General features: G+C 45.5%; 1 protein-coding gene across 7 annotated transcripts in view; it reads right to left on the bottom strand.

The window, feature by feature from the left end:
- AFAP1L2 (actin filament associated protein 1 like 2) overlaps positions 1-12,776 on the bottom strand; it is an 84,857-nt gene that overhangs the window by 26,306 nt on the left and 45,775 nt on the right. For all 7 annotated transcript variants that reach the window (XM_065066929.1, XM_065066928.1, XM_065066931.1 and 4 more), the window contains 2 exons: positions 797-925; positions 196-273 (listed from right to left, as the gene is read on the bottom strand). In XM_065066929.1, the coding sequence (XP_064923001.1) occupies positions 196-273; positions 797-925 (207 nt within the window). The remainder of the gene's footprint in view (positions 1-195; positions 274-796; positions 926-12,776) is intronic.

Here is a 12,776-nt window from a genome sequence, read left to right as displayed (position 1 = left end):
AAAGCGCTACTTCCAGGAATAACCTCACAGTGTTGGCAAGGACCATGATTTCCAAAGGAATGTAATGAAAATGGCAGTCCTTCCAGACCATCAGCTGCCTCAGTCCTCAGAGCTGCCAGTAAAGCAAAGCTCTAACCATGTGTGCCTTCATCACCCTGTTAGATATGGATCAGCCATTAATCTTCAGCTCCTTACCTTTGTCTTGTTTCTCCTGGTCACCCTGCTGTTTGTGGATGGTCACTTTGTTCATATAAATATATTCCTCATCGCCACCTGCAACCAAAGAGAAGAGCGAACTCTTTACACACCCATTGCTTTCACGTTGCTAAGTTTTTCCACAAAGACAGATGTAAAAAGTGTCTCTGCTGAGCACATTTTGAGGAGAGCATGTTGGTTGAGGCAATGTGCAGAAAAAAACCCCAAGCACTAATAAAAAGCAGAAAAATTAAATGCTTTATAGTCAGGAAATTCCATAAGCTAAAATTTCTCCTTAAACATTAACTTGGCCAAACAGTACATCCTGTGTATCTTACAAAGTGGATTAAATAAACTTAAGGTTTAATAAGGAAAACAGAAAGTATCAGGAATCTTGGGAATCCTTTGCTTGTAAAGCTGGACACATAAGTATAGTAATTTTATATAAACAATTAGAGGTCACTGCAAAAATAATCTTATTTTCTCCTTCTAATTTTCATGTCTCCCCTTCCCACCAGCCTCCAAGAAAATGTTGCTTCAAGACCCTGCAGCAGTTCCCACGGGACCCCACCACCCTGTCCTCGGTTTCCCTTGCCCATACCGCTGGACTTGGTGTAGACCCGCAGAAGGTCGGAAAGGAAGCTCTTCTTCACAAGAGCAGTGCTGCTCAAGTTCTCCTTGTCCAGTATCCTCAGAAAATCTTCAAGTTCTGTGAGCAGCTGCTGGAGAGCTACAACAGCAACAGAGACAACTGTTGGCTTTTCAAAAGAGGACACACATTCATTCTGAATTTTCCAAGATCTGGTTTTTTTTCTGACCAGGAATAACTCATAGTTTTCCAGCTTGAACCCTTCCTCTAGTTTTGAAAAGAAAGTGGGTCCCACAAAAAAGGCTCCAACTTGCCTTAGTCTGTTCAGACACCAGTAAAATCCCACGTAAATATCTGTTCTTCTTCCTATAGGAGTGTTTGCTTGAGTAAGGAAGAGCCTGGAGGGATTTTGAGCATTAGGGCTGAGATTACTCAAAAGCAGCTAGCATCAAAAGCAGCTAGCAACACCTGAATCTTGGGTCCCTGCAAACACCATTCAAATGTCATCTGGATTTGGATCTATCAAAGACTCTTATTTCTTCTTCTTCTTTCCAAGCCTCCTCCTGATTTCTCTGTCTGTAACAATTTTAAAACATTCATGTGTGTCACCCAAAAAAGACACACATATAAAACAAACAAACAAAAAAAAACAATACCACCCCAAAAACAAGCACAAACATAATTCATAGTTCAGTAGCTTCTTAAGCTGTCTGGTTTGGGGGGTGAACCACAAAGATCTTTGTATCACGTGGCACTGAAGACTCAAGGCATCTCAGCCAGCCTCAGGAAAACCTGCCATGCCGAAGACGTCCCTGTACACCCACAACGAGCCACTCAGACACACCAGACCCCAGCACCAATGGCTCAGCCAGGCTAATGGGTCTGTTTTCCTTCTGAGGAGGTGCTACTCAGCTCTGCCACCAACAAATCTCTTCTCTGACAGGACTCACACTGAAGCAACAGGCATTTAATTGCTTGCTTTTGTTCATGTTAAAGTTCATCGTGGGCTAATTAACAGCAGTGGCAGGAGCCTGTTCCAGGGAGGAAATAACAGAGTATTATGTGGAGGGAGGAAGCGCAATGCAAGAATGACGGTGTGTGGGAAAAGCACGGAAAACCCAGCTGAGGCCATTCCTCCTCTTTGGAGGCTCCTCCGCTTCCCAACTCCATCGCTCCCCGGAGCTGAGGAGCCATGGGGGAGACGGGCAGCAAAGCTGGGAATTGCCACTGCCGAGCTGCAAACCAGGCTGTGACTCCTCAGCACAGCACCAAAGAGCATGACATAGAGACAATTTAACTGGAGCAATGCTCCATCCCCTTTACTTCTGGCACTTCCATGCTGCACGTGCCCATAGTACCCACGTCAGTCACAGAAAGCACCACTGAACTCAGAAAGTGTTAATATTTTGGTTTCATAGGGCAAAGCCTCTGAAACACACCTAGTTTCAGTGCTACCACCCCCAAGATCACAAAGAACATTTGTATAAGACCAGGAAAGAGCCACCACCTTTTTATTTCCCCATCTTTAGCCATGAGATGACCCTTCCTCAGCTGAATATATGTTAGAGGATTTATAAATAAAGCATAATTTACACTGCAAAGGTTTATGTTGCTAACTATTAATTGAGAAACATGTTGCTGCTCTCAAGCTGTATTAATCTTCACTAGCTTGACTGTAAAACTCTTTAATGACTCCAGATCAGTCAGTAATGGCTCTAGATGAGACTACCAACTGGCAGTTTTCACACTTCGTCTTCTACTGTCTACTCCAAGTTAATTCCCTTTGGGTCTGATTTAGGACCACTAAGGAATGGAAAATACCTTCATCATGCTGTGTTGACTTGAATGTTTTTGCTAGCTGCTGCTTTGCCCAGCTACAATGCACAGCAACCCAGGAAAGTCAAGAATCACTTCAACAAACAACAGCTTTTTTTCATAAACTGTAAGAAAACAGGTAGTATTTTTTTACAACATTAGATGCCACTGATATCATTAAACAATGAACTGTGAGTGTTTGGTGGCAAACACATTCGTAACCAGCTTCTCTCAAGTTTCCAGGATGCTGCTGATTCTAAGCTTAAGGAACCTCTACTGCACTAAATCACAGCCTTGCTACAATTGCCCATCTGCTTCAGTGGCCCCGTTCAGAAAATTTAAACTGAGGTCAGTTCCTGCTGGTCAGGCCTGGTAGACAGGGCATTTATGTGTCAGGGATGATGCCAGAAGGAACAGCACCAAAAATACCTAACCTTAATTTGAAGCTTCAGAAGCGCGTCAGCTCCCAACAGCTGCCTGTGTGGATGTCATGATACCAGGATTGCAGGGAAGGACTATAATTCCAATTCTCTCCTCCACCCCCACAACTGCAGAAAATGACTTTATTCTTCTCGCAGGCATCCACAACTAGCATGCACACAGGGCTGCACGCTTATGAATAGCACAGCCCATACAGTAGGTTACATTTTCCAGCCCACCAAAGCTGAAATCAGGCTTCTAGTGACTCAAAGCAACTCATTTAGAACATGATCTTGGGGCCACGGAAGCTGGTGGAAAGACTCTGTTAGACTTCAATGGGTTCAGACTTCAGGGATCAAGAGAGATTAATTTTGCTCTTCTTCAGCAAGAAGCAGCATATAAACCATTGCTCCTTCTGTGCAAGTATCTCTTTGATCTCAGCTGGACTTTCCCAATCCAAACCTGATACCTGCAAAAATAAACCACCTTTCAAATGAATGAGACCACTCATTGTCTTATATCAGAGGGAAAACAAGTTAACGCTTATCAGAGTGATGAATGTGAGAAGTAAGAAGAATGAATACAATGGGGGTCTGTAAGATCCTCTGTGGAAGCAAGAATCGCAGCATGTCCCAGCAGGCGAGCAGGACCAAAAACAGTTGAGAGTCCATGTACATCAAACCATCTCAGGAACTGAATGCTAGAAACCACTGCTTGATCTCATCTAAAGACCTACCATACTGTGGTGATGATGTATCGAACATGCTTATGGCAAAACCAGGCTGGTGATTATCCAGAGCAGCCTGAAACAAATGGCTCTTCCTCCAAGCATCATTGTTTTGCTCTCCTTATCTTGGCAGTTTAGAAATGAGAGCACATAAAGAGATGACTCCTGTAGCTAGCCTCGCTCTGCAGGGCAATAATTAGAGATGCAAGGAATGTGTTTGCAAAATCAAATGCCTGTAAACAGCAGGATGAGAGATCAGAAGTAGACAAGAATCCTGAGTCACAAGGCAGTGCAATTCTCACAGATGCTTTTGAGAAACCTCCTTCCACAGCTTCATTGCTCTTCTCAGTTCTCATAGCACTTCTTCGGGAAACACCAAGTACAACGTGACTCAAATAATCTTTCAGGCACCATCCCAAATTAATACCTCCACAGCACTTGCAAAAATTCAGCCTACTTTGTGGAAAACGGGAGACAATCTCTAAGGTTGAGATTGGCCCAGAAGAGTTAAGAGAGGTAGACAAGGTCACTGTGAATATCTCTACTGAATCCAGTCATCTTAAGCCCCACGAGACGACCTACTCCATCTTCTTAGAAAGCATGGCCACAGATGGGATACCATTAGATGTCACAGCACACCTCATACCATGCTGCTCCTCCCCATGACCACAGGTACCAGTCACTGGATAAAATCCATAAGGATTTTGCAACATGCAATAGAGGGAGGTGTAGGAGCATTGTACACCTCAGACACATGGTGTGAATTTTGGGCTTGTCCTGTGCAGAGACGTGAGTTGGACTCAATGATCCTTGTGGGTCCCTTCCAACTCAGGACATTCTATGATTCTATGACCATAGTCAACAGGAAACTTGACTGTTTTGCATCTGCGGTGAGTGGATGATCATCACTGAAAGGACTGAACTTTAAAGTGTATAAAAATGTAGCATCTTTACTGCTGTAATAAGGACTGACAGGGTGCGAGTTCCAATCAGAATTACCAGCTTCTCTTATATGCACTTCAATCGAGGATGAGAAATGTTATTCCTCCTTTTATTCCAAGACAATGCAATCCTTTTTACAGAAACTCCTGGTCAGCCCTCTGACCACATTGGCCTCTCTCTGTTCGAAGGTTGCAACTATGGTTGCAGTAATAAGCAAAGAATTGCCTGAAACACGACTGATCTGTTTCAACGGCAATTCAGTGGCAGTAGGACGGGACTGAAAAGGGCTTTTTTTGGCAGCAGTCTATGGCCTTTCTTTGCAGACAGAAAGTCTCTTGCATTGCAGCAGTGTCTATCCTAGTTCATGCGAAGCCAGAGCCAAAAAATGCAGCAGTTTGCAAAGCCCCCATTGAGGAAGCACATTCCTTGTAGAAGAGCTGCCAATTTTGCCTGACACCAAGGTCACTGAAAGGTAAATGACCATTAAACTAAATTATAAAAGCCATTCCTACCAATAACCACTGATCTTTGTCATTGTGCTACAATAACAACCTATGTCTACATCTAATTACTTCATGTCTTGGCCTTATGAGGAAATGGAAAGACAGGCTCTGAATGAACTTTCATTCAAGTGTTTTAGTAACCACTGGGCAGGATTATATTAGATCACTCAATCTAAATTTAATTATTTATTTTATCAAGGTAGAGGGGCCCCAGCCACCGGACAAAGGACTGCAATAAGATACCTACTAAAAGACAAACTCTTTCCTCTACTGAGATGAGAGGTGAAAGATAAGGAGTATCATTTGCTACCAGGAAACTAAGGCATAGAGAGATTAAGTGATTTGTCCAAAGATACGGGCATATCCTCCAGCAGATCAGGAGCACAACTGAGCTTTCCCGTGTCCCAGCCTGCTGATCTCACTCCCAAACCAACGTTCCTTGGATCCCGAAGCGCTGGGAGATTGCCCACCCTCCAGCAGAAATCAGGATCTTGGTTTGGTACTTTTGGCTTCACCCCTCCTAGAAGGGGTTGGGCTAAACTGCTGGCAAACAGCATGGATTCTGGCACCTGGTAAATACCTGCAGCTCGTGGTGTGCCAAGATTTTTGGTCCAACCACCTCGGAAAGTCCAGAGATAGGGAAACTGATATAATGAGTGATGATTCATGCAAGTGTCATGCTGCAGGAGCAAGGGGGGCTCCCAAGGGGCACCTCAAGGTGCTCACACACCCCTGGAGAGCCTCCCCCATACAGGACATCCCATGGTGGCCTTTCAGTCCCCATTTCCCACTGACCAGCCCCGTCTGGCAGCACTGGGATTCCCCAGAGGCTGCTTTGGCAGAAAGAAGTTCATTTCTTGCACGGGTTTCTTTTTTCCTTCCTTGCATAAAATCAATAGGGCAGCTGATGGGCACGCAGAGAGGACAGGCGGGTACAGAGGCAGCATTCAGGCCACTGAATAGCAAATGCTGTCAGCAGAGCAGGAGGACCCAGCCCAGCCCTCCTTGGCTCATTTGAAGTCTTACAGTAACAGTCGGCCTTTGCAAGAGGGAAAAGTCACCCAGGATGACAGCCAGAGAAGGCCATTCTCCGTAGCTGTGAGGAAAGGCAGATGTGTGGATGGTGACAGCTGTAACAGCTGGATGACCCCCAAGGCAGGGCTGCCTTCCAAAGCAGCAAAGCAGATCCTTCCTCAGGCAAACCGACCCTCATCATCCTGCTGCTTTCAGGGTCTTGCAGAGGAGCAGGAGAGAAAAGGCTACAGCAACACTTTGGCCCTTCTGCAGGGGTTACGGCTCCTCTGCCTTGCTCTGGATGCCGCTGGCTTTGGCACATGCGGGTATCATGAAGCAAGGAAGACACGTGGCGAAGGGCTCGCCCAAAGAGCCAGGACAAAGCAACACCTCTGTTGAACCCCAGAAGGCTACTCCTCTGAAATACATCCCCACTACACTGAAAACCCACCAGCATTCATGCAGTTTGATGAGCAGGGAAAAAAGCAGACAAGTGTGGACTAAAGTTACCAGCTTGGTTTTAATCATCAGAAATCAGGCTTCAGCTCCCACACTGCACCTGCAATGACTGGCCAGCCTTCCTCCTAGATTTTCAAGGGAAAAGAATAAAAAGCTCAACCCAGTGTTGGCCAGTTGAAACTTCTCAATTTTTTAATGGAAAAATAATTATAAATATATATAAATACAGAGAGGGCTCTGAACAACCCGATCTAGTTGAAGATGTCCCTGCTCATTACAGAGGGATGGGACTACGTGACCTTTGAAGGTCCCTTCCAACCCTAACTATTATATGATTTTTTGATTTGTGGGGAAAAAAAAGAAGAGAGAGAGAGAGAGAAATGTCCCTACAGCAACATGAGAAGTACTGTGTTTATAAAAGGCAAGAAAAATAAAAACAACACACACACACACACACACACACACACACACACACACACACACACACACACACACACACCAACCAAAAACCAACCAAAAAAACACCCCACAAAAAACCTCACCAAGCTTCCAATAAACAGTGAACTTTCTCATTGGAGAACCACTGCTGGATTAAACAAAATAAAAGGCAAAAATTCACAAACCCGAGACAAGCTAAAATTCCTCAAAACAAGAAAGCTATACAATTGGAGAACTCCTACAATGTTTTCCTTATTAAGCCAGACAAGTGTCAGCCACTTATGACCACTATCACAAAGCTGTCTGATTTTCAGACATAATGAGCGCTCACAAGGAAGAACAGAAAAAAAACACCCAGACTGCTATTGATGTACCTCAAATCCAGTACGGCCTGGCTTCACACCCATGTTGGGAGCATTAGGCTCCTCTTTGTTGCAAAGTATGAATCACGGAGGGAGAGAGGCAAACAATGTGTCTTGTCGGCTGTGGGCTGTGAACTGTGCAGATGAACCCAAGCAGCTCTGCGTGGGCTGCTCTGGAAGTTTGAACAAGACTTGTATTGAGAAGCAGCAGCTCTAACCTAAGAACTCTGAACTTTAACAAAACGGCAGCAGAAAATGCACACAAAGCTTTTTTTCAGTTAGCTGAGCAAACAACAGACTTCTCTTCCGTCCGCTGGAAGGTGGGAAACAGCATCCAAGAAAAATTAAGAAAAAAAGGGGAGAGTGAAGAGAAGCAAAACATTAAATTTACTGTGTCATAAGGAGTTTTTACTGAGCATTCTTGTATTTTAGTGCCATATTGCTTTATTATATGCAATGGAGGGTATATGCATGAAGCTTCAGGGGCAATGCAGTGACGGCTTTTACAAAGGGTCTCAGTCTTCCCATGACAGATCAACTGGTGAGTCACTGGAGGTCTCACACTGGCAAACAGATTTGTCAGACACATCTGAGAAAAGCCAGTACCTCTCCATCTTGTAGCATGGTATATTAGAAGAGTGCCCAAACTCAGAAGATCCCCGAAGTTTTATTAGGGTACGGACTGCAGGTCTGCACTCAGCAGAACATCAGCAACAGAAGACATATCACAAAGTGCCATGGAAGACCGAGCTGGGACCTGGGTTTCATCGCGCTGGGGGTTGTTCAGACCTTCTCTGTGAGAAGTGCTGCATCCTCAGCACGCAGGGGACCAGGTCACACATCACTTGCGTAAGACGGTAACTCCTGCTGGGGCAGAGCTGAGCTAGGAAAACATCGGGGAAGCAACTAAAGAAACTGCACTGCACTGGTGGAGTAGCCCAAGAGGGCAAGTAAGGATCAAACCAAACCAAGATAATTGACAACTAGAAAAAATTAGACCAAGTCAGGGAGTGCAGGATTTTAAAGAGTCTCCTTTCTAAGGTGAATATCCTCAAAAGCAGGTGCTAGCATGCTTCCTTCCTAGCAGGGAAGAAAACAATCCCAACAATCCTTACAAAGCAGGACTCGTGTTTGCTGCCAAGCCCCAGAGTTGAATCCTACAGTGGTGTGCCAGAGAGAAACACAATTTCCTCTAAAGCTGCCACCATTGATTCCCTTCTCCCCCCACAGTCCTTTCTGCTGTTTTTTCCCCTTTCTCCATCAGTTTTCAGCTAAGATGGGTTATTTGTTTGTTTGAGGTTATTTCATTTGGGTTGGTTTGTTTGGGTTTTTTTGTTGTTGTTGTGCTTGTTTGTTTTGTGTGGTTTTATTTGTTTGTTTGTTCCTTTTTTCTGTCTTGTGAAGCTTTGCTCTCCTTTCCATCACTACGCAGTTGACGACCAGCTTACAGGCCTGAGGTTCTGGATGCCATCCAGAGAGACCTGCAGGAGCTTGAGAAGCGGGCCCATGTGAACCTCAAGAGGTTCAACAAGGCCAAATGCAAGGTCCTGCACCTGGGTCGGGCAAACCCCAGTATCAATACAGGCTGGGGATGAAGGGATTGAGAGTAGCCCTGTGGAGAAAGACTTAGGGGTACTGGTGGATGAAAGATTTGACATGAGCCATCACCGTGTGCTTACAGCCCATGAGGCAAACTGTATCTTGGGCTGCATAAAAAGGTGCGTGACCAGCAGGTCAAGGGAGGTGATTCTGCCCCTCTGCTCTGGTGAGACCCCATCTGGTGTCCTGCATCCAGCTCTGGAGCCCTCAGCACAGGACAGACATGGATCTGTTGGAGAGGGGCCAGATGTGGTTATCAAGGTGAGAGGGATAGAACAGGTGTGCTGTGAGGACAGGCTGAGAGAGTTGAGGTTGTTCATCCTGGAGAAGAGAAGGCTCTGGGGAGACCTTATTGTCCCCTTTCAGTACTTAAAAGGGGCCTATAAGAAAGATGTGGACAGACTTTTCAGCAAGGCATGTTATGGTAGGACAAGGGGTGATGTTTTTTAAACTAGAAGATGAGAGATTCAAGGCTAGAGATGAGGAAGAAATTTTTTACAATGAGGGTAGTGAAACACTGGAACAAGTTACCCAGAGAGGTGGTAGATGCCCCATCCCTGGAGACATCCCAAGGCCAGGCTGGATGAGGCTCTGAGCAACCTGATCTAGTTGAATATGTCCCTGCCCATTTCATGGCGGGTGGACTAGATGACCTTTAAGGGTCTCTTTAACCCAAACTATTCTATGATCCTATGACTGTAGTAAAAATGCTGTTGCAAACTTTGTATCCTCCTTGTTCATCACTCTGCGTGGCTACATCTAGAGGAAAGCACGTCTCCATCCCTCTCTGCAGCACAGAATAGCAGCAGAACAGCAGGCACGCTGCTGTCCTAATGTCTGCCAGAGCTTGCGGCCACAGGGCCCCTCTTCCCCAGGGAAAAAGGAAGCCTGAGGTACTGTATTCCCAAAACAGCAACTGGGAAAATGCGAAGTCCTACACAAGATTAACCATCACAATGATGGTGACTGACAGCCCTGGAGCAACACCCTGCAGTTTGTACCACTTCAATACAAATAAAGGAGGTTAACTGCCAAAAACATTTGGAGATGGATTTCTTTCTTGCAGGCAAGACACAAATTAAAGGAAGCTGCCAGATACACAGGGGGGTTTGTTGTTTTGTTTTCTCTAAGAGAGGACATGCACACATACATACACATGCACACGCCCTCTGAAGGCCTCACATCAAAGTATTTTCCCACTATTCTCTGTTGATTTAATGGCATCATTTCTCCAACGAACAATAGAAACGCAAGGGGAAAGCAATTATGTTTGAGAAAGCAAAAGCAGGAGCTCAGGGGTCAGAGAGAATGACAGACACGTAGCCCTGGAGTGCCCAGTCTTTTCCTCGCCCTTTCCTCTGCGGCAGGGGCTCCTCAGCCACACCAGCCAGGGCTGGGCCTCAATTGCTACAGCTGGAAAGCAGAATGACTACACCAGGCTATTGCACTAGTGCAGGGGAAAAACAGGTTTTAAAAGTATCCTGAAGTATATCAGGGTAGGCTGGCAGAGCCTACAGAAGCATCGTTATTGATTGCTAGATTTCTTTCTTAATAATGTTGCTCAATCCCTTGTCCAAACATTGCACGGAGTCCTTATGCATCCTCTTCAGTATAACCTGGGAGCCTAAGCATTGGGTGGGAGCACGTGGCTGAGGTGCTGAGCAGTGTTGATGCAACAATGTGCAAACCTGAGATTTTCTCTGGAATCCCAGTGTATCACCATCAGCAGGCAAATTTACTCAAAAAAAACCCAAAACAACACTCCTCTCTTCCCCCACCTTCCACCTTGCAGTCTACAGATGTCACCAAGGACCAAAGCTTGCCCTCTAGCAACAGGATTCAAAGAAACCCAATATTTACTAAACTTCAGTTTAGGGTTAAGAGGCATGGAAAGGGAAGGTTTAGGAATGACTACACAATACTTCAGAGGTCAAATTACAAACCCTCTCCTGCTATGAGTCACCAGTGCTCAGTATCTCCCAACAGGTCTCCAACATCTACCACCACAGGATGCCACAGCTTCCTCCCACATGCACAGGGAGGGCATGGATGCCAGAAGGTGACCTGAGGACAAGACTGGGTATACCTGCTCTTACATTCATGATATTCCACCTTTATTCCTCTCCCACACCTCCAACATGACATTTCACTGAAGTCAGGGTGGAAGAGCAGCCTCTGAGGAGCAGGCAGCTCCTCTGTTTGCTATGGATTACCAAAGCAGCTGGGCACCACGTGAGCCGTTTTGAGACACATGGGCCCTGTGGGGAAACACCAGTGTTGTCCTAATGCTGCAGCAACATTCCAGAGAAACAGAGGCTCTGCCTTGCTTCACACCCAAATATCACTTTCATCACTCAACAGGTTTTCCAATGCAGTTCAAGTTTTTAGTACCGTTTGGCATCTGTTATTAATCCCCACGTTGCTCAAGAAACTCCCAAATACATTTCCTTAGTAAAGCCTCTCTGTCCAACAATCAAACCAAGTATTGGCTGCCTTGGGGAAAACAAGTGTCACACACAGGTAAGAGCTTCTCCCATGCCACCCAATTTTGGCAAGGGCTGCATGCACACTATTCTTCCAACACAGGTCCCATTCACTGTGTGAAAGAAAAATGTTCTGCTAAAACAGAGCTGACAACATTTGGGGGCAAAATGGTGATACAACACTTCTTAGAAGCCAAGAGCATACTGGGTAAGTGACAGCAATATGCAAACCAGTGTGGAACCAGTGAAGACAAAGGATCAGAATGCCAATGCCATGGAGCCTGCTGGAGCTGCACAGCACTGCATGAGGAGGTACAACAGGAGCTCCCATTTCTGTCTCTATGGATCCAGGTCCCATAGGGTGTGATGGTCAGGCTTATGGAGCAGAGATCAGAGAAGCAACGGACAATTACATACCGAGATAAGCGACTTCTACAGTGACCTACCTAATGGTTTGATGGGTGATGGACCCATCATAGAATCATTTAGGTTGGAAAAAGACCTTTAAGATCATCCAGTCTACCCGTTAACCTCTAACTGCCAAGTCCAACACTAAACCATGTCCCTAAGCACCACATCTACACTGTCCCCCTGCCCACAGCTACTTTGCTGCATGGAAGAATCTCTTGTTATGGTGGAGGCAAGCACTGACAGAGCTGCCATGACTGAAGAATAAACCTTATGTTACTATTAGGGTCACAGGACAAGCCACCACCTGCACCCTGGGCTTGGTGTCTCATCGCCAAGCAGCAGCAAATCAAACTCAGAGATGCACAGGTGGGAAAGTGAAGGCTCAGGTCAAGACAACCACATCACACCTCTGCCCTCTTCCCCAGCAGGGCCTCGCAGGAGCCCACGGGGGCTGAGGCACCAGAGAACCAGCATAAAGACTGGTGTTTCTTTTTTTCCATGTGAATCGGAAAAGTTCTCCCTTTTTGCCCTGACTGTGAGGCATGGGAAATGAAAGACAGCTCTCAAACCAGCAAAACAACCATTTACCGGATAAAAAAGATTTTCTTACTTTGTCTGTCTTGCACTTTGTTTACATGAATGAGAGCCAGTTCTCCAGACCGGGAACAATACTCTAAATTAAATCCCTGAAACCCATTACATAAATATGCTGAAGGTATCACTAATCCTATCACAGATTTAAGAGTTAGATCATTATTTTCATTTACCATTTCAGCAGAAAATCTGTGACAAGAAACTGCTGATGAATGAGTCCAAACC

This window comes from Columba livia, chromosome 6 (genome assembly GCF_036013475.1).
Source record: "Columba livia isolate bColLiv1 breed racing homer chromosome 6, bColLiv1.pat.W.v2, whole genome shotgun sequence".
Classification (NCBI taxonomy): domain Eukaryota; kingdom Metazoa; phylum Chordata; class Aves; order Columbiformes; family Columbidae; genus Columba; species Columba livia.
The sequence above is the reverse complement of the archived record's forward strand: the minus strand, read 5'-3'. Positions and strand labels throughout refer to the sequence as shown.